We start from the raw sequence: 22,536 nt of genomic DNA, 5'->3' as shown, positions 1-22,536 counted from the left end.
TCTTTTAGTGAATGTTCCAAAACACCTTCAGTCCAGTTTGGTACAGACCCAGGGCAAGCCTTAAAAGGCTGAAAGAAATCCAACCTTACATTTTTGTCACCTTCTGCTTGAGGGCGAATGATCGGCGAGGACTTCCTGTAGGCTTTGGAGCAGATGATGCCATCACGTTCTCACTAAAACGAGAATAGAAGAGCACATCACCCCAGCTCTAATGTCCTTACATTAACTCCAAAAACAAACTTTCAGAAAACTCCAAAACAGCTGAAACACTGACTTCATTTACATTAAAAAACCCTCCCACTTAGAGTTGCCTTTGATTAATGTTAATATATTTGATGCATACTTGCTTGATGATGGCATTTGAAGCAATGTAATATTTATTGCTTGTTTCAGAATTTGTTACGGTATTATATTTTTATGATGTAAAGAACTTGGAATTCCCTTGTTGCTGAAATATGCTATGTAAATAAACTTAACTTGACTAAAATAAGGATGATGGAAATTAATCAAGCAATGTTTTGGATTTGGAAGTATTTATCCCTTGACATTTAAGCTCAGACAAACTTAAACGGATTAAACTGAGTGTATTATGGGCTTTCTTAGAAGACACATGAAGCTTAATCAGACAAAGAGAAGCAGCTGGGTAAGTTGTAAGCAGTCTGAAGCTGATAAGTGGCAGGAGTTAACAGGCAGGTTGACAAACAAAGGACAGCTGGTCAGCAGGTGAGACATGACTGAATATGGCAAACAATGTATCTGCTCAATGCTCTATAGAACGTCACTCCAGATTAGGTAAGATTCACACCTGTGACTATCAAGTATTGACTGTCAGCATAGAACCAACAGATAAACAAGTCATGTTCTGCACCAAACAGGAAGTATTTGTCACCATAGAAACTGAAGAATATTGCACTCCTGATCTTGAGTTTCATAATGTGCTCTTTGATTGTGATTGTGTGATTAACAGACATTGTTCACAAACTTTTCAGTAAAATATTACACTGATCTTCACAGAATGAAAGTGGAATTTAAATTGGGCTTGGCTGTCTTTGTTTTCTAGGTCAAGTACCTTAATTACTGTGACAGACAAAAATGAATTGTGTGAATGAGGGCCGACGTCACTGTTGATCACTGTGTAAGGGTTTTGAGTTCATCCTATCCACACCATCTGCTTTCAATAAATCCTGCAAACACTAAATAAAGGGAAGATTAGACATGGTGTCATTGTAAACCTGACTGAGCACAAAGACTGTGTGAGTTTCATAATTTCATGTGAATTTATTAACATGAAGACATGATCCTCTGACTAGTTTGGGGAAAGCCAGTGGCTTAAAGTCTGAATGGACTTGAATTCAGACCTGAAAAAATGAGATAATACAAACAGAAGACAAAGCAGCATGTCAATTATTTAACAACATACATTAGAAAACAGAATAATAACAACAACAAAATACAGCCACATCATTCATGTGACAAGTCAACTTGTTTTTAAAAGAAGGTACATTGATAACATACTATGGATTTTACTAGGTTCATAAAAGTCAACAATAAAATTAAGGTTCTGACATTTTTTTCCAAGTTCCAATCATTGAGTGCTTAAAAATTGAATTAGGATTGCCCGTCTGATGTACTGTTGTGACTGATGAATATAAATTACAGATTAGAATGCGTAGATGTACAGATGACATGTAGATGATAAATGGTGGTAGATTATACAACTATGTGGTTCAAATATTGTGTTGAGAATGGCAAATTAGTCATTATTATTGTTGGCATAAATTGTCACAAGATTTGACGCAAGAAATCACCACCTCTTCAGTATTAGCATGTTATGTTGCATTTATGTTTTAACTTTACTTTTCCAAAAGGTTTTAAATCTGACCATACGTCTACTAAGCCTGATATTTTATACTTTACAACCCCTCCAACTACGCTGGAGGGGCTGGCACCAAGGGCGTCAAGGATGGAGGGGGCTTGGAGTGGGCTCATGTGGTGGGCTCATGGTTCATGGTTGTGTTGGGTTTGGAGCTCTCTTGTGGGGGTATGCCCTTGTGGATGGGAGATTTGGAGCTTTGGGTGTCTGTGGCTCCGTTTTCACCATGTCTACCTCGGGGAAACCTTACAGAAGTGTGTCGATCTTCTCCTTGGCAGTCAGGTACTTCTAAGAGCAACACTCCCCGACAGGAAACTTTAAAATAAACATACATTTTGTGATATTTGAATGATGTTTACTTGTAACAAAACACATTTTGTATTGCATAGTGAATTCAATAATATTTTTCATAGGAATTAAATGTATACATAAAGTTTATGAATGAATGAACTGTAGACAGTAACACGAGTGCTATGGCAGTTTCACATGCCTTGCAAGCCTTAGCAAGATAATAGTTATATTGTATACTGGTAAACACAATTGATTTATATATATATATATATATATATATTCAGCCTTTTCACATGACATAACTTTAAGACTTCACATTACCAGGTTTCTGGAAATATGTCAAAGTATTGTATGTTATGCAGCTAAACAAAGTTTCGGTCAGAAAGTCACAGACCCCTTTGGGGACTAAAAGTACGTGACCTTTTCCATTACGCCCAAGAAATCTTGCAGTAACTGATGGGTCCTTGGAATTTGTGACACTGTTTGCAGCCAGTTCTTCAGTCGCGTCTGCTTCCGCTCTGCTCTTCAAACCCTACTGACGTTTGAGTTGCGTACTTCTTACATGCAGCCTTGTGCTATGTGCAGCTTTTGATTTTTGTTCTGTTCAGTCCACCATTTAGACAAAACTAAAGGAGGTCTTTAATTTATTTCATTATGTTCTGACTAAAGTTGTCATACGATTTGCAAAAGACATCGTTTTTTTTCTCTTTTACTATTTTGAGCTGACATTCATTTAGAAACAAGTTTGGTTTAGTCTCCTTGTTGTGAGAGTAAATGCTGGCGTCTGTCTTCAGAGGAACAATAGCCTTGAAACTCTTCTCTAGGATTTTTTTCTATTTAAGAAAAAGCTTTTTCCGTTTGAAGATCATCTCACCAAGTCTTCCAAACCCGCTATAACACTTTGATCCCCATGACAAAAAAGTAATCTTTGCATCCACAAAACTTTATAGTTGTCTAGTGAAGAAAAACAGTGACAAAAGAAAGTCAAAGTTTGTTTTTATAACAGTAGAAAGATCCTATGAGCTCTCTGCAGCTCTCCATGAAAAGAATCATTGACTCCATTGTTGTATTTAGAATAACTTAGATGGATATTTACAAATATAAATAAATACATCTTCAACAATTGTATGCATCATATATATTTTATGTGATCCACTACAAAACATACATGCAAGGCTACATGCAATTACATATATTCAGCATTATTAAAGCCCTCACATTATATATTTTATGATATTCCAATGATTTATTAGCTTGTAGTTCTAGGGTTCTGGCACCAGACTGGTCAATCTGTGCCCCTATGGACCCTGTCGTCAATTCTCTCCAAAATGATTGGATAATTGATGTACTTGTCATCTAGTGCAGTATATAGGAAGTTTAAAATTCAGTTAATGACTTGAAAATGTTTTTTTTTTTTTAAATACCATCTGAAATTAGTGAGCTGTATCGGTATGTTAAGGGCTTAAAATGCTGAATATATTGAATATAGATTTGTTTTCAGTGGTGGTTAAAATATAATTTCTAAATTTAAAAGGAAAAAAAGAGTACATATAATCACATTTAATGATGAATACATTTGTCAACAATCAACTCATTGCAAAACACTTTACACTTAAACATTGCACTCTTACAACAACCTCTGCATTATATCAGATTATCTTGACCAAGTGTACCTGGGTGATTTATGATTTCTTGTAGCTTAAAAAAATTGATGTCTTGTGGTTTAAATGCTGTATAATGGAGATAATTGTAAAAATAAAATAAAAAACTACAGGATTTGTAATTTTGATAATGTTTCTCCTGTGGATATTCATTTGAGTCTTAAAGTTAACTTGCAATAAGTGGATTTACAAATATAATTGCCTACATGGCATGGTATTATCAAGTGCTGCAAACCTTTAAGTTCCTTCTCCCATGTTTTTATTAACTGGACCTCTTAGGGACCTGGCATGTGTACTTGCAGTGAAACTTTAGTTTTATCACATGGGGAAATAAAAAAGAACTTTCTTCATATAAACCCACAACTCTGTTTATGCCATTTATAAAATTGAGATTCCCTCCTACTTGGTTTTCCCATCTTAGCAACTTGCATTTTAGTGGCAACCACGGGTTGCACCACTGAGCCAGCTAGTCAGCACTGTTCTCATGAATTGCTCCCACAGGAGGAATTGCAACTAAAAGGTGGGTTTGGTAATAATCCAAGTGTGCTAATAATGGAAATGTGAAACAGTTATGTGGAGAAACAGGAAAATTCATATTTGTGCACTGATACAGCTTCATACTTATAAGTACATTATGATAACAAAGGATTTTAAATGTTTTGCCCTTGACTTGCAACAGCTTCCTTTGCATGTCTTTTTTTATAGATAAATGACTCATTTCTCTTCCAGACACTAAAATGTATGTAAAATAAGTGTTTATTGAGTTTTCTTGTTAAAATCACATAAGCATGATATAGTCTTACATTCAGTTTTAGAAAACTTTTAATGCATTTTTCTCATGAAGACTATCTAAACTGGTCATCATCTGTTAAGAAGAATTTTGTTGGTCAGTAAGAATGAAAATAATAACGTTTGTCAGTTTGCATGCTTAAAGTCTGTTTTGTGAAATTACTTATTTCATTAATTATTTGCTCTGAAATTAAACCAACGGACACTCCCAAGGCTTACTTAGAAATGCAACTATTTCCTCATAAGATTAAGCCATCGTCATCGTTTTTTTTTTTTTTTTGTATATATAAATGTTTACAAACAAAATATTGATGTAGTCTTAGAACTTAAAGTTCTATGGTAAAATTGATGGATTTGTGGCAAAGCAACTTTTGAAATATCTCATAAATTTTGACAGATGTAACATTTGTTTTTTTTTTTAAAAGTGTATTCAGATGTTTTCTCATCTCAAATTAAAGGAGCAAATTGAAAAATGAAAATGTTCCTGCTTTCTAATCTTTTTTTGTTTCAGTTACTTTGAATATTGAGGAGATATATCTGACGAATATACCAGGGGAAACTTTAACAATAACAGGTTCAATCAACTTCCCCAAAAATCTCTAGTTCAGATAGAAATTCAGGAACATGTGTTACGTGGAAAGATGGGGCTGTTTCAAGATGCAGTTTGTCATTTTATTTAAATTTAGAGCCAAATTTTGAAACCTAATTTTGAGAATAGTTAAATTCTTTACTCAGTCATATGCAGAAGTGCTTTATATATATTTGCTTGAATCAAATGTGTGAATTTGGCTTCATTTTTAAAAATCAGCTGCTGTTTGAAACCTCCCCACCTTCCTGGCCTCTTTCTTGGTTTAGTTGACCAGAAGCTCCTGGTACTGGTCAGAACGGAGGAAACGACCAAAGGAGTCTTTCTCCATCAGGGCATAAATTCTCTTTTGAGCCAGATCAAAGGTAGAAGATGACAAAGCCACCAGGTTCCTCAGGGTCACATCCTTGGTGAAGTGGTCAATGTTCACCTGATGAGGAAAAGTTATAAAATATGCAGTTAGCAGAAAAAAACAGACACAAATCGAGTCTAACATTGCTTAATGGCCACGTACAATATAAATAACTTATTCTATTCATATATAATATTAATATGGAATATTATATTATAGAATATAACATAGGAATGGGCATTGTCTGACCTCTCGGGGTCCCTCTGACTGGATGAAGTCTTCATAGATCTTTTTGGCCTTGGCAGCCATCTTCATAGGATTCTTTGTCTTCTTGAAGTCCTCGCAGGCCATCCAGAACTCGATGTTTTCATCACTGAACTCAGACTGAAGGAAACTGCGGAAAGCAGCCAGGCCATCTGACAAAGACAGAGGGAGTTAATAAAATCAATGAGGAGAACACAATAATAGATTTGCTTTAAGCATTAACTACACATCTGCGTGACACTTGAGCAAAGCATATCAGTTTACAGCCACATTAATTACATCACACGAGGAAGAAAAACGCTAAAAATCTTTGGGTTGGTTGCTAGTTGAATTTATATGACAAAGGAATTACTTAAATATAACATCTGTTTATCTATTTAACCTCTACTTACCACATTTAATAGTCACTTTTAAAAAGCCACTCATAAGGTTTTGGAACTCTATGACAGTGTATTGCAAACAATTGTAAAAATTTGGACCACTGATGAACCTTCCTAGGAGTGGCCAGCCTACCAGTCTAATCCAGGAGAAAAAGACAACAAAACAACATTCAGAGCATCATGGACTCATTTGCCAAACATTAGGTTATCAGTTATGCTCAGTAAAAAAGAGACTGGGCAAAATAGGGCATTTAAGGGAAAACACCAGGGCCAAAATTATTGTCAACCAAAAAAAATGACAAAGACTCTCATGTTATCTAGAAAGACATATTGAAGACTTCAAAGCTTTAGGAGAGTATTCCATAGAATGACAGAAGTGGAATGTGTTGTAAAGTGTTTCATCTCATTGTTCTTACCAAAAATATTTACGTTGACCAAAAGTTTCCCAAAGACCTTTCAGTTTTCTTCACTTAATACAAATGAGGCCCAAAATAAGGTTGCTCTTAATAACTGCGTTGTCCTAACACACTTTTTTTTTTTTTTTTTAATCACTGTCTGACATTAAATCAGACATAACGTTCGATGTTTAGGTTACATGGGTTACCACAAATTCTTATTATTGCTGAACGCATGAACTGCATTCTTTTCCATTTTGGAAGATTTACCTTTTGTTGTTACTTCATAGAGTTGCATTCTAACTATGTACTTTCAGGAACGATTTGTTACTTTAAAAGTAAATGCGCTTTGGTTATCCCAAAGCATAAGATCCACACATCTCAGCCAGGGTTATTGTGATTTCACACAATGCTGGTGAAAGCTCCCATTGTCTGAACAAGCCGGTGTTGCAGATGATAAGCATTCTGCTGTGGCCTTAGGCTTTTATCTTCCATCTAAATGGCGGCTTGGTCCAAAATAGCTCTGAGTCGCAATCAAGCTCCAGCTTTTCCTTTTTTTTTTTTTTTTTTTTTGACAGACCTTTAGTACAAGGACACACATATGAGGAAGCACACATTCACAGGCACAAATGAAAAACACTTTGTGTATATCAAAAATTAAAGACTGTTTAGCTCAACGCTTGTGTCAGCAGAATTTTGATTTTATTCTTAGTATTGGTTGGTTTCCACATTAAGTGAAAGAAATATAATTTTCCTGTATGAGCTACTTTGCTAATGTTGATGGAAAGTCATTAAACGATCATGACACAGCGGGTAGCAGCAGCTGAGATATAAATGAGCCCTGTGGACTCTGTCTGATGTCTCCCTAGAGACGTTACCAACACACGAGTAACCTTAATGGGCAGCTTTAAACACACGAGCATAAGTGCGTACACAGACTAACTCAAGCATGCAAAGGCTATACAAATACATCCTTGAGCCTCAAACTGTGCTAAAGAAGTCACTTAGGAAGGCCTTTTGCCACCCACTGAGCCCCCCAGAGAAGATGTTTCAGTGTACACAAATCAGCTGCTTGGTGACATCTCTACGTGGTTTTAACACAAATGACTTATTAGCAGGATAGTTTACATGTATGGATAAATACCATTAACTGTTAGAGGTAATCATCCGTCTCTCCAGTTAGGCTTTCTGAGCACTTTGTGAGGTAAACAGTGGAGCAGGAGGTCTGCTTGTGGTATGCTCAGAGAATATAAATGTGTTTTCCCACACTGAGCGTTGCGAACATTTCTCCTAGTTTAGATTGGCACCTAAACTACTCCAATGTTAACATCATCTTTTAAGATATTCCAATATAAATATGTCCTTGTAGATTACTTTTTTTGCAGGCTCTTTACTATGCTTAGATTTAGTCACGGGTCTTTGTTTTTCTGGGTGGTTGCATGGAGTGAATGTTGCTACAACAGATGCCTGATTATTTTAATATGTTGCCGAGTAATAAGAGTTTCTAAAGCTTTCTTCTTTCCTTCATCATTATGTCCCTGTTTTCATAGTACAACTAGAATAACACAGAACTTTTTACTTTTCGAAGAGTTTCTTTCTTCCTTCCAGCTGCTCATCAGTGGACACAATTCATAGAGCCACATTGAGCTTTCACTTGTTTGAAACATTGACCCAAGTTTTGCCTTGTTTATGAAGATGTTAAGCTACTTGATCAATTGCACATGCAAATTTATTTAAATGGTTAGATCTAAAAGTGTACATGAACTGGTTACAAATCTAGTTTTTAAACGTTTTCATTGCTGGACCATTTTTGCACTCACAAATTGAAAATCAGATCTTTTTAGTCCTGTAAACCTTAAGCAAACTTACTTGGAAGAGATACTAAAAGAAAATATCCTCATCATTATATTTTCCATTACAAATTTCAATCCTAACTACTATCATTCAGGCTTTTAAACAAGCACACAAGCTGTAAAATGTTTATGGAAACCAAGCCTTGCTTGGTGTGCTGAATCTGTTTAAACAAGACAGAGACTGGGCATCAGGAGAGGAGTATATGCTGTTTAGACATCAGTGGCTCTAGATGCTGTGTAATGGTGTGAATAGAACAAAATAATGATGCGTTTTGCAGCATCTTTGCTTGGCTGCACTCCCAACGACTCAAACCCGAATGCTGCAATGTGTCATTTTAAAATTGCTGTTATGTGCAATTTTTAGATTTCAGACACCGAAACTGTTGAGATAGAATATGCGAGTCACACAGTTTGGGGAAAAAACAAACAAAAAAAAACCTAAAGTCTTTATTAACCAGTATTATCTCTTTAAAAACACTTGTTTTCTTTAAAAACACTTGTTTTCTTTAAAAACACTTGTTTTTAAAGAGACAACCTTTCTTTCTACAAATCCAGTTGTGGTTACAAATAAAATCCACAGCAACTAACATAGCCACTGTTAGACCTCAAGGAAAGAACGGGACCTACAGCTGTTGTTCAGGACTCGCTCCAGACTCTCACGCCACTGAGCAGCCTCCTCAGGAGCAGGCCTGCATGGAGAAAAAGAAAATAAATAGTAAGTATTGAATTTATGGATATTTCTGGTGGGGGTGCTTAGTAAAAGTTTTAGTTTTTTTTTGTTTGTTTTTGTTTTTTTTTTCCTCAATTGGAGAACAATTTTAAGAAAAATCTGATGAGAAACCATAGATCAGTGTGAGTTATGAGTTTTAAAATAAAGAGAAGCAATGGAGGACATGTCTGAAATTTTGGTTTTGAAAAGATGTCTCAGCTTCCACACTTAAGTGTTGTGCCTGACTCTAGTGCCCTGTAATTTCAACAGAACACCAAGGTGATATTATCAAAAAAAAAAAAAACAAGCAAAAATAAAATGTTCAGCTCCAGAAGGAAATTCTGAATTTATAAAAAAATAATAATTAAATGACATAAATATTCACATATGTAGCGCATGTATTTCAGATCCACAAAGACTCCAACCTCAGACATGTTTTTCCAGTTGATTAAACTCTGGGAAACATTTCCCCAAAGCAGGTTCCATCTGGTATTTGGTGTGCGTCACACCAGTAACAAGAACGATTTCAACTCTGACTTTAATCTTTAAAACAAGTTCAAAGGGGTACAATGGATATCTAAGTTTGTGTTTGATCTTAACATGTTGTGACATTTCTGCCCCCTCTATGCTCTGTTTTCTGCACAGTTCTTCAGAGCTTCAGGTCTTAAATGCTTCTGGAAAGATTAGCGACAGAACTGTAAGTATTGCAATCAAACGATTTGTCAACAGCAGCCTGTGTTTATCTGAGCATTCCAGTTCCATGATTGCTCATTAGGCAACTACATCCGAGATAAATTTTGATGGTTTTTCTTGTCGTTTAGCTAAGATAAGTACAAACATATTTCATACTTACACGGTTGTAATGCAACAGAGTCGAGGCAAAGAAAAGACAAAACAAAAGAAACAAAAAAAGGAAGGTCGAATGTCTCCCACACAATTTTATCTCCTAGAAATCTCTTCAAGGTATCTGCTTTGTAGCATTTGACATCTGAGCCAAATCAATGTCTGGGCAGGTCTAATCTCTTTTGATCAGCACCTCTTTGTGAATGCTCAGGGCCCTGTTCTTCCACTTCACCTTCACTTATCTGGTTAAGGCAACAGGCAATACACAGGCCACCTAGCAGGCACAGCCAATCATTAGTCTTGTAGAACAAAACAGAACACTCACTTCTGCAGCTTCTCCGGCTTCTTGTCAACCTTCTCCGGGTATGGGATGATGAGGTCGATGGCATTTTCAGGCTTCTGAAGCAAAACTCCCAACTTTGACTTGATCTCTTTGGCCCTGGGTTAGGCAGATCAAGAGCAGATGTTACGTTTTTGGTTTGACATCTTGGAAAAAGTAACAGTGATCCAGTTAAAGTCCTCGGGATATAAATCACCATCATGCCATTGTGCTGATAAAGTTGTTTAAAATCAAATGGCTTTGTTTTATGATTCTGATAAAGCTATAGTAGACAAACAGATTGTGTTGATCTCGGGTTGTTGCAAAGTTACTTAAAAAAAAAGAAAAAAAGATATTAACTTTCATGCTGTTACAAATAATAAAATGAATTTGAAGAGCCTCATAAAACCAGAAAAAAATACTTGGGACAAGATGTTAATCTGAGATAGAAAAAAAAAACACATCTGAACTTCCCTCGAAACTTTTCAGCACCCAAACTGAGTAACAACACAGTTTACATCTTGTTTTGCACAGTTAAAAACAGGTGAATAACACTCTTACCTCTCAAGACAGGTTTGCGGTAATGCAGCTAATCCTTTGCACATTTTCAGACGCTTTCAGTTGCGGCACTTAGAAGAGAATTGTTATTTCCTGTTAGCCCTCTGCAAGTCTCCTTGAGCTTTGTTTGCTGTCTGTCTCTGGATTTCACCACTTGGGGAGTTTTTATACAGACGCCCTTTGGGACGGAGGCCAGCAGCTAAGCCAATCAGACTGGAATGTCTACAGCATGGGCAGCTAAGCATCCTGGCTGAGGAAGGGTGGGTTTTCAGAAGTGAATGGATGTTTACCTAAAGCTTTCAATTAGCCAAAATCTCCTGGACACTTCTGCGGGATAAAGAAACAACATTAGTTTGCACTAATGTTAGTTATTCCAATTTTACCTCTTGTGCAAGACTCATGCTATGTAACAGTTGCACAATTTAATATTTATTTAACTACTAAACTAACTTTATTTATACATTACTTTTTATATACTTCCTCAGAATCAATTATAACACAAAGTGTTTTACATGACTGCATACATGAATACATTTTGAGCTCAATATGTGTATTTTACTAGACTTTTTCTTCTTTTTTTTCTTTCTCTCCATATTTCCTTATAATTAGACTACCTCTCCATCTTTAAAATGTAGATATAATTATTTTAGAAATACCTGAAATGATTTCACTCAATCTCACCGTCACATAGGTAGATCTAATTTAACGAACAAAGAAATGCAAAACTATCTTTACCAAAAAATATTTTCTTTTTATTAAAAATAATGAAATCATAAAACACTTTGTAATGTCAAGTATGCAAAGCTAGAACGCTTTAAAGCAGCAAACATTTTAAAGAAGTTAATCAAGAAATAAATCAATCTTGCTCATGATGTGTTGGGTGCTTTTAATGCAAACCATTTTGAATTAGAGCATTTGTGGTTGCAAGCTACAAAGTGCTGTGTTCTATCCATGATCAGTATGTGATATAATTATATAGAGGCTCTCTTGACCAGATACATTAGTCAGAGCACATTATTATTTTTTTCTGCATTCTGTGACATTAAATCTCTCAAATTTTCAACAGTATTTATTTTGATATTTGCCCGTTTTACTTCCATCCCCGTTTGGAAGTAAAAATATTTTGAGAATACTTCCACATTTCCAAAGAGTCTAAAACCTAGTCTAAACCTGACAGTCCTCTGACCCTGATAGTGGCTGTGTTCATGCATGTCTTCAGGCCTTTCTACATCACCTAAGTGACTCGAGAAGTATTGAAGGGAGCATCAAACTATGTAAATAAGATCTCTTGTCAAGCACATAAACATCTGTGCGTTATTTCGTTTGTTAGTTACTGGACACACTCATTGAATGTGAGAAGGGGATGGCAGTGGCTCAAGTGAGTAAGGATTTGTCCTGTGACCGGTGGGTTTTCTCATCCGTTGTGTCCTTCAGGAAGACACTTCACCTGTCTCACCTGGAGCTGGTGGTCAAAGGGCCTGGTGGTGCAGATTACGGCATCCCTGGTTCCTGTCAATATAGCGTACTACCATAAAGTGCTTGGATGTGTGTATGAATCTTACGCTCTGAATGCCAAACTATGGTACACTTTTTATTTAATGTTTGACATTATTTAATAAAATGCAGACCTTAGTTCATTTCCTTCAGACAGCAGAACTTTTCATTGAATTTAATCAACATACGTAGTTTCTATTTCTCAATATGATGGGAATGTCTTGACTTAATCAGAGATAGTTACCACATTTAGATTCTTAAACACCTTCAAAATAAGCTCTTCTATGAAATTTAGAACTTTCTTTTCTAAAATACAAATAAATAATTTCAACACTAGAAAAATGAGACACAATTTCCCTTCTAATGCCCATTTTTAACACTGGTTATAAAATAAGTAAAACATTTCTGCTAGTCTGGGGAAAATGGTTTTCATTTAACATATTAAAATCAAGACTAGCACAGCAATTACAAGTTTCTCACAATTACACATAATGTTTAACGAATGTGCAAATGTAAAATCCCAAATTTAAGAAATCTGGTTTAATGGCAGAGATTGTTGCGTTACATGGCTTTAATTTCGAAATGAATTGTGTTTTGTTACTTTTAATGAAACAAGACAAGCACATTTGAGTGTTGTTAGTCACTGGTCTCTCGACTCTTTTTTTAAACTTTGTATTCATTACTGAGCTATATTATCTTGGTTGAAAGTGCTGCTCATAACAAAGATACAAGTGAGAAAGCAATTATCTCCCAGCTTCTAAGCCAATCAACATTTTGATCTTTAACAGAATTATTAAAAAGCGGTTTTGATATATCTGATGTCAAATTTCACCGTGTGTTAGGTGAGTATGTTATTGCACCAACTTTATTAAGATGCAACTCATTAATCTTTCTTGTAATTTTTTTTTTTTAATTAAAGTGTCTCCAGTCAACTGAGGGCAGACAAAAAAAAATCAAGCTTTTAGGAAACAAAGGAAGATGAGCAGGGCTTGATGCTGCTCATTACATGGACATATATCTTCTATAAATATGCAACAACTTTGTTTCCCACTTTGTATCATTCACTGCTTATTTCTGACATTGGATGCACTGAACCTCTCACTCACTTAAGGTGATTTTTCTATTTGGGTTGCTAATTTATATGCAACACAGAGCATTGAGAGTAAACCGTCCTTAAAATTTGCTTCAGGGATAAACCCCATGAGATGGAAATCCAAACATATGAGCCAGAACACCCTCGGAAAATTTCTAATTTCACACAGTTTAACTCTCCTATCAGATTAATAAACAACACCCTGTCCAGAGAACATTTGGGACCCTGCAATAAGATGTAAGTTCAAGCTCCTCAAATTAACCTTGCCTGTCTTATTAGTCATGATTTGTAGCCTTGAGCCTTAAAGGGGATCAGCGTTGTGGGCACAGTGTTTTGTTGGGAAAGTGCCTACTCCAGCACTGCCTGTTCTGCAGCCAGACAATAGACTCTTGTCAATTACGTAACAGGAGCACTTACAAAAATTGAACAAAATGTCAGGGTGACTAGGTGTCCTTTAACTCAGGACCATGCAAAAAGTCTACAGGTGATTTCTTACACTTTCTTTCATTTTTTTGTAGGTTGGCTGCAAATCCCTGAAACACATAAATAAGGTTTTGTTTTTTGGGGGGTTTTTTTTCTACATTTTGTCTCCAATTTCAAAATCTCAAAAAGTACAAAGTACTTCTGTACACTTAAAAAGTTTGCAACCCTGCATCTTGCTCAGACTGTTTTCATATTGGTAACCTTGAATAAAATAAATAAACAAATAAATAAATAAATAAACAAATAAATAAATAAATAAATACAAGTTTGTGCACATCATAATTTGCGTCACTATGCTGAAAGACAGACATGTGAATACATTTCACTTGGAAAATCTGATGAGTGCTTCCGTTTTGTGACTGCTTTTGTATTTCCTTTGCAGACGGCACATGCAAAGATGGGAGATTTGCTTTCTTTATAGAATTTCCTGGAAGCTACGGTCCCGGAAGGGCCAGCCCTTTGAGTGAATGAATGAATGCTAAAGCCAATGGCAAGAGCTGGACCGTTGTTCAAATAAACCGGCAACAGCTGGCAACCGGGTGCTTTGTTTATGATGTTGACAGAGGCTTTATTTATCCAAATTAACATTCAGAATAGACATGTGAAAGTAGGGAACTCTCAATAAAATCTGTTTTTCAGAAGTAATTGACTCAAAATGGCTCAATAAAAGTGTAACACATGAAACAGTAGCTGGCTGGTGTCAACAAGCATTCTGGAGTAGATATAAACTCATTGAGCTGGGATGCATTATAGGTCATACAGTTTCAAAAGGTTTTAAATTCATATTTAGCACAACTCAGTATACCTGTTTCTTCTGACTGAAAAAACATATGAAAACCCTCTTCAGCTACTTCCAAAACAAATAAACTCAGCACAGATGTTAGACAGTAAACTTAGATATTTTTTTATGTTTAAAATAACAAACATCTGGTTTTTGTTACAACTTTTTGAATTTAACTCAGTGTATTTATTGCTACATCTAAAAAAGAATGTTCCATTTGAATCATTTATGGTTTGCTTCAGCGCATCCAAAAATGTCAGATAATTAGAAAATAAGCTAGAAAATAGATTATGGTAGTAAGATTTTTTTTCTTAATAGAAATATGGATTTAGTAAAGTAGAAATGATTAGCTGGAGGTTTAAATATTTATAAATCTGCAAGAAGCAGTTGACACGTTAATTAATATTAGATAGATAGATAGATATATAGCATTTATTGTCATTGAACAGAATTCAACGAAATTTCCATTGCAGCTCCCGTGCAAGAGGTCAAATATATACAGTATAAATAAGCAAACACCCAATAATAATAATAACAATATATACAACTAAATTAACTAAAGGCACTCAACCATACCAAAGAAGTAGCAGCAGGTCCAATTATGGCAAAGTACAGATAATGTAACAGTTTAGCCCATTTTAGCTGAATCATACAAAGCTTGAAGAAAAAACACACAATTGGACATAAATGGCCAATGAGTGGACATTTTTTTAGGAAGTTCTCTGCTTACTCTGCTTACAAGCAACCTGCGGCTATGAACGAATTCAAAGGTCAAGAGCTTCCTCCAATTGATCATTATTCCTTACTGGAAGACACAGCTCAACAAAATACAGAAACAGCTGTTTAATTAGTAACAGGAAATGGGATTCCTTTGAGACCTATAACAGTGTACTGTATCACCAGCATCCAGAAACAAAGCTATGCAACAGACTTTTCATGGTATGCTGCTTAATAATGTGTTGTTTTTTTGTCTGTTTGTTTTGTTTCTGTGTCTATAGTCTGTATCTAATATTTTTTGGTTGCTTTATTGCATATTGTATTTATTTATTTGTACAGAAGTTGCTACTGATTCTGATAACTAGTTAAAATAATTCTGTGGGTTCTGAGCTATTGGAGCACTGCTGGGTAAGAACAAACAAACAAACAAACAAATGATATATCCATCCTATGTGTTGGGGAAGAAAGAAAGGACGGAGGGTGGTGAGAGTCAAAGGTCATCAATAAAAACATTGAAGTTGTGACACATTCAGTACATTCAATTTAACTTAATGTTATCTTCATGCTCTGATTTGCCCTGTTATGACTTGCCAGATCAAATTTATATTAAGAGCAACTTTTCCTCTCTGTTCTCATACTGAACCTCACTTCTCAGAGACCTATGCACATAGTCAGTGAGAGGAAATTAAATCGCTTTTCCCACAGCTTCATTAATTATTTTTTGTGAAGTTGTTTATTTGCTGGGGCTTTTCCGGTGAACCTGGCACTAACATGGGGCCGAGTAAGGCTACAAAGACTGTTTTCTCTTGCATCATAAAGGATTTGTCTGTGACTGACTAGTGCTCTAAACAAGTCTGAGGATAAATACGCATGCATCCGTTAGCATTCCAGCTTTAGAGAAATAAATTGCATTCTTCTTTATGAGAGAAAATGGATTTTCCATTGGAAGGTCAGCACTGAATGTTAGCAATGGAACTTTTGCTAAGCTGCTTCTATAACACACTTCCTCAAAGCTAAACCCAGAGCTATTTTGGTAAAAAAAAATACTGGTGCATTTCTACATGTAAAATTACAAATATTCATCTGAACAAAACATTGTGAAATCATGAAGATTGAACAAACATTGAAAAGATTCAGCATCTATCTTTTCCTGTGTGCTTTCACAGTCAAGAAGCTTCCTTATCTGTCCCATCAGTTAAACTAGCAAACAAAGAAAAAAAAAAAAAAAAAAAAACATAGCTAATGACGTCATTTAATTTAGTACTGTGGTTTATTTGGTGTTTGAGAATATAGCCATTAAATCAGACCAAATAACTTTAAAACTGAGAACATAAAATCCAAACCAAACATTACAAAGTTAGACCATGGTAAAAGAAACATTTGTGTGGTGGGAAAGCCTGTTTCCTATAGAGCTCACGTACTTCATGTTTGTCATGTTGACATTTTGGCAAGGTTAATGCACTGAGGAGCACTTCAGGACGGGGTGGGGGGACAAGATTGCGACTGATGGTGGCTTCAGCACTCACTGTTACTTACTGTAGGCGTGTGTGTTATTGCATTTGCCACTAATGGGCTTTAAGATGGAAGCTCAAACAAGGTTTTAGTAAAACACTGAGAATTGTTTTTTTTCTCTTACAGAGACATACTTTCCAGTTATATGTCTTGTACAATGGACACTTCAGTAAGCTTGCTCACATCACATTTTACAACAATTTTTTTTACTTTAATTGAGGTTTTAGCTCTGTTATTTTTCAATGTCTTGTTAATGAGGTTCTAAAAGTACAATGAACAAACTAGAAAAAATGGTCTAAATGATAACTTCCCAAGAATGAGACAAATTATAGCAATGCGTTTGTGTGCATTTGACACCTTACAAGTACTTATGGTTTACTTATTACATAATTATATTTTTTCTTTCTTGTCGACTTGATTCCGATTATTACATAAATTTGAATTTCAAAGAAATAAATGTAATGTTTAATTTCCAAATGATAATCAGACTATCAATGGAAAATCTACAGAGTAGCATTTTTTCCCTTATCTGCCTTGTTTTTAGAAACTGCCTCATCCAACAAGTAATGAGAATGAATATGGCTCACACAGGAATAATGGAATTAGAGTTTGTGAGCAACAATCTGTCAGTTCTGGACACAGCCAGATGGCCCGGTATATTTGCAGTTATGGAAATTTCTGTTTTGAAAATGAACATTTTAAAAGAAAAGAATTGGTAACATCCTTGAACTACACACTCTAAAACTTAAGTAAAAATATAGTGATAAAATATGTATTTTTCTTTTTATAAAATGAGAAAATTATCTTTTTTTCAAGGTCTAAAAAGTAAGCAAAGCAAAAGTGAGAATCCAAACCTTAACGCCCTCTGCTGCTTTCACTGGAATCTGGAGACCACTGCACAAGCAGATGTTACTAATCAAATGTAGTGATTAGCAGATGCTGCTAATCAGTTGTATTGATTAACTGATTATCATTATGTCAGAGGTCTTAAAAAAAACAACAACAAAAAAACAGCAGTTCAGTTTATCTAAAGCTTTAAGACTATGCTGCTGTTGTTTGAAATGGACTGGGAGATTACAACACATGTGGCAAAACAGAACAGAGAATCTCACAATGAACTGAAATAGAACTAGTGCAAGTCTTTATATGTTAGTGAACCCAAAACAAAAGAAAAAAAATCTATTTGCTCCAAAAAGAAATGGAAAAACAAACAAAAAAAACAAAAAAACAAAAAAAAAAAAACGCTAATTTCTCTATATCAGACTTTACAGGTATGTGTTAGTCTGTTAGATTTTAAAGCTAATTTATATGTTATTATAAGGATTACCACAATTCAATCTGGTGAGATTCACATGTAGAAAAAGCAGCAATTAGAGTTTAATTTTAATTGAAAGTAGATTTCTTTGGTACTCTGACACTGGGACCAGCTTTATTGGATAGCCTGGTGCGAGGAGTAGAGTCAAAGAACCAAAGAAATTGGCACAATAAAAATAAAAAAGTCAATGTTGAAACATTTTATTTTACAGAATCATAACTGGTACTTATGTTACAGCCCAGAGTCTTGCACAACTTCGAAGCACTTCTCAGGTCAGATGCAGGGCCGTTTGTCTGACATCCTGGATAAACACTGCTGTCAGTACAGCACTATCTAATATTGGCCAACAAAATAGCTAAAAATAAGTTAAGAACTACAGTTTGTTCTGTAAAGTTCAAGCTGTGGTTTGACCTCACGAGTTCTCTACAGAAACAGAAATACTGCCACTGTGGAGGACAGTGAAGCTAAATTTCTTCTTAAAGGGGCAATATTATGCAAAATTGACTCTTTTCAAGGTCATCTACCACTCAGCTCCTTCAGAATAGCCAACAGCAATTAGCAAACACCTGGTTGACCTGATTGTTTCTGCTGAGCTCATTATAAGACCTATTTCTGAGTATACCGCTGGGAAAATTGTTGTTAAAGGGTTAATAGAGGAGTGATTTGTGGAGATGACAAGTAGACATTTCAGAAAGAGCAGGAGTTTTTAAAGTGAAAGATTTACACAAATTACATAGTCAAATTTCTTTTAAGTCACATTGGATATATACAACATTTTTATAATAACTCAAGGTAACATAGTCACTTGTTTGTGCTGTTAAATGCAACTATAAGCCTGGAACATACATAAAACTGCTCCTTTAGATAATAAAAGACAGACACTGTCTAATTGTATTGTCCTTTCAAGTTTCACCCGCTTTTATTTAACTTCAAGGCATATATTGTATTATGTGCTGAGACTTAAACGCTGTAAACTGAAAGAGCATGTGCATACATTTAAACATGTTCAATAAGCATATCGTATCGAAGCACACGCAGGTTCAAATCCAGAACGCTGCAGAAGAAATGATATTACATTGTCCTCATTTCCCTGGTAGAATTCCACTGCTGTCCTCATTTTCTGATGTAAAGTGTGTTACAAGCTGTCAGTCTTTTCCAGACCACTGGCCAGATTATGTTATATAATCATGCATTTTTATGAACTAAATAGAACTGCGGACAAATTAAACAGTAAATGTTTTGACCTTGCCTGAACTTTTCCTGGATGATGGCTGTTTAAGCTCACTTTACAAATTGCTGCGTTTATTTCCAGTCTGACCCGGTTTGTGTCTTGATGTACTAATTGTTTTTTCTGATCTTGAAGGAATCCAGCACAAATATGAAATAATGAGATTGAAAGAGCTCTTTATTCTGTCTAAAATCTCTCATAATCATAAGACATGTAAGAAAGGCTTGTTTATTATTGCGCAAATATGTCATCTTTGTTACTGAAGTTTCAGGGACAGAATGTATGTAAACATTAGCAATGATAAACAGCTTGTGATTAGATTTGTTACTCAAGACTGTTCATAATGTATACACGACCGCTAACATTGTACACAAATTGTGTAAAAATATCTTTAAAAATTTTGTAAACATTTCCAGAACATTAGGAAGTTCAGAAAAGCGTAAAGGTGGAATGTAGGGGAAAAGTACAAAAAACAATCTCGGATGGAGAAACACTGCAGCTCCATCCAAAGTAAGCTGGATTACATCATGGAGATATGGTAGATTCCTGCATGTGGACTGATTTTTAATCAAGAATCTGTGAAGGAAAAGGGCTTTTTTTTCCCTTAGTGTATTTCACAACTACATTTTACTGCATTTCATTTTTCCAAATCTTTTTTTTTTTGATAGCTTTGACTTTTTTTTGTGTGTACAAAAATGCAGTTGATGTTTTTGCCATTTCTAAACACTGATAGTGTAAAATGCTTGTATAATATCTGTGCTTTATAAATATTAGATGGTTACAACTTGTGACAAATAGGAGAAATAAATGAAAACACATTTGTTTTAGTTTTTAATTGATAATTACTTTATCCACTTTGTACATACATTTGGATTTTCCAAACACATCTATCTAAGTCAATCATCATTCAAAAAAGAATGAATAACATTCAAGCTTATCTGACTTTTAGTTAGAAAATGTACCTAAAAATTATGAATGGCCTGCACAGTGGAGCAGTTGGTAGAGCTGTTGCCTTGCAGCAAGAAGGTTCTGGGGTTCTGGGTTTGATTCCTGGGCTGGGGTCTTTCTGCATGGAGTTTGCATGTTCTCCCTGTGCAAGTGTGGGTTCTCTCCAGGTACTCCGGTTTCCTCCCACAGTCCAAAAACATGACTGTCAGGTTAATTGGTTTCTCTAAATTGTCCTTATGTGTGTGTGTGTGTGTGTGTGTATGTATAGTTGTGTGTCCTGTCTGTCTCTGTGTTGCCCTGTGACAGACTGGCAACCTGTCCAGGTGACCCTGCCTCTCGCCCGGAACATTAGCTGGAGAAAGGCACCAGAATCCTTCCGACCCCAGTAGGGATAAGGGTCTACAGAAAATGGATGGATGGAAATTATGAATGGTCAAAATACTCATTAAATAACTATGTGTTGCCTTAGATGTTCTTTATAAAAAACTTAGCAATGACATTACCACATTTAAGTTTAAATATTATACAAATAAGGGAAGCAGTAACTGAATGTCCAACAGCTTGCTTTGCCTCCAGAGCTGAGCGTAGTCCTGAGGGGACAAGAGGATGTGAACCCTGAGGAACTGAAAGTCATCAGAAAGGACAGTTTTGTCTTTTCACCAGGGACCCACACCAGGAGATTTCCCACGCTTGCAGGATAATAACTGTTTCTGTCGCATCCCTTCACTCTTGTCTCTCTCTTCTCACCCACTCATCTAATATGGTTACCATGGAATCTCTCCTTATCCTTTTCTTCACCTTTTAGTCTCATGTGCCTTAATTTGAAGTCTTGATTTCTTTTTCTAGCTGTAACAATCAAATAATTGTATGAAATGTTCCCTCAACATTTCTTAATAAAATATGAAGGAAAAAATATTATGTTCAAGGTTTTGTGTGAGTTTGTCAATTCAATTCAATCTTTGTAAAATAAACCCTCATATTGGAAAGAAGTACCTTTTGTTTTTGTTTTTTGTTTTTTTCTAAATAATTCCACTGTATTCCTCTATGATTAAAGTGAAGCTGTGTAGTGTATTTAGGTCAAGTGTCGTGCCAGTGTCTTTAATAGATGTGAGGGATAGGTTGAGGGCGCAGCCTAAAGGTCCTAGGAGGTTCGGGCCACACTGAGGTACGTATGCAGTGCACATGTCTGCCCCTGGGGGAGACAGTGAGGAATGTGCACACAGGGTCATCTGCTCCCAGTTTGCTAATGTCTTTATGACCACGATGGGAGTCGCGCTGTATCCCCAATGAGAAGTATGGGACTCTCTGTGCTCTGCATGAGCGACACCTATTTTAATCTCAAGTACAAGGGGTTCAAGCAAAGCCAGTTGAAGATGTTCATGGCTTCCATTATAATGGATATGCAGTATGTGTTTACAAATACTGGTTAAAAACATTTGGCATATGAGTGATTCTATAACTGCAGATACATTTGATGTCCAGAGTGATTATTTTTGGTCTGGTATATTAAAATATTTCAATTTTTAAATGTTTTAGTAATTTATTACTCATTTTAGTGGATCATAATATTTAACAAGTAAAACCATTTAAGTAAATACATTTAAAATTATTTGATATAGCTGAAAAACCAAGACTTCTTGTTGTCCGAGTTGGGTACTGTCTTTTTTATTAACCTGAAAAATGATGCAAAAACCTATGCTTTATTATTTTTCTTTGGTGAATTTGTTTTTTCTATCTTTTTTTTAAACTGCCTAAATGGTCAATTTAATAACAACATTAAAATTAAGTCACTTACTTTTACTGATAAGACCTCAAACACAAAGAGGTCTATGTGCCATTCTCTGGGAAATATTTTAGTTTAAAAATCACAATCACCAGGTGTTATTGTTTTCAACGTCAATCTTGTTACCAAAGTATCATGAGAAAAATACCACAGCTTTTTGATCAGAGACAAGTTTATTTAATGGTTTTTAAACCAGTATCTCAGTGGTGTCATGTTTTTTTCAGAATTTCTACTCACAAGTGGAGTTTTTAATAAAAATGTTTTAAATTGTCAATTCTGTTACCATCAACTCTGTTACCAAATAGGATA

The 22,536-nt window shown here is 35.4% G+C and overlaps 1 protein-coding gene and 1 long non-coding RNA gene across 2 annotated transcripts; one reads left to right on the top strand and one right to left on the bottom strand.

The window, feature by feature from the left end:
- The first annotated feature begins 713 nt into the window (after window positions 1–713).
- Window positions 714–14,518, top strand: LOC107838521 (uncharacterized). Its single transcript, XR_001664607.1, has 3 exons — window positions 714–792; window positions 9,799–9,850; window positions 14,326–14,518. It is a non-coding gene; the product is annotated as an uncharacterized LOC107838521 (long non-coding RNA).
- Window positions 3,144–11,032, bottom strand: LOC103151097 (regulator of G-protein signaling 5-like). The gene is made up of 5 exons (XM_007570948.1): window positions 10,877–11,032; window positions 10,322–10,435; window positions 9,072–9,133; window positions 5,802–5,968; window positions 3,144–5,630 (listed from the first exon to the last, which is right to left on the bottom strand). The coding sequence occupies exons 1-5, from the start codon at window positions 10,918–10,920 to the stop codon at window positions 5,466–5,468; spliced, it is 552 nt and encodes a 183-aa protein (XP_007571010.1). The 5' UTR covers window positions 10,921–11,032; the 3' UTR covers window positions 3,144–5,465.
- Window positions 14,519–22,536: the final 8,018 nt, after the last annotated feature.

This window comes from Poecilia formosa, unplaced genomic scaffold, assembly GCF_000485575.1.
Source record: "Poecilia formosa unplaced genomic scaffold, Poecilia_formosa-5.1.2 Scaffold271, whole genome shotgun sequence".
NCBI lineage: Eukaryota > Metazoa > Chordata > Actinopteri > Cyprinodontiformes > Poeciliidae > Poecilia > Poecilia formosa.
Note: the sequence above shows the minus strand (reverse complement) of the source record. Positions and strands in the feature narration are given on the sequence as shown.

Excerpts from the sequence above, each read along its gene's own strand:
- LOC103151097 (XM_007570948.1), bottom strand. The coding sequence starts at position 10,920 with ATGTGCAAAGGATTAGCTGCATTACCGCAAACCTGTCTTGAGAG. Across the intron at positions 9,134-10,321 it reads AAGCCGGAGAAGCTGCAGAA|GCCTGCTCCTGAGGAGGCTG; the intron begins GTGAGTGTTCTG and ends TTCTCCATGCAG. Across the intron at positions 5,631-5,801 it reads AGTCAGAGGGACCCCGAGAG|GTGAACATTGACCACTTCAC; the intron begins GTCAGACAATGC and ends TTTCCTCATCAG.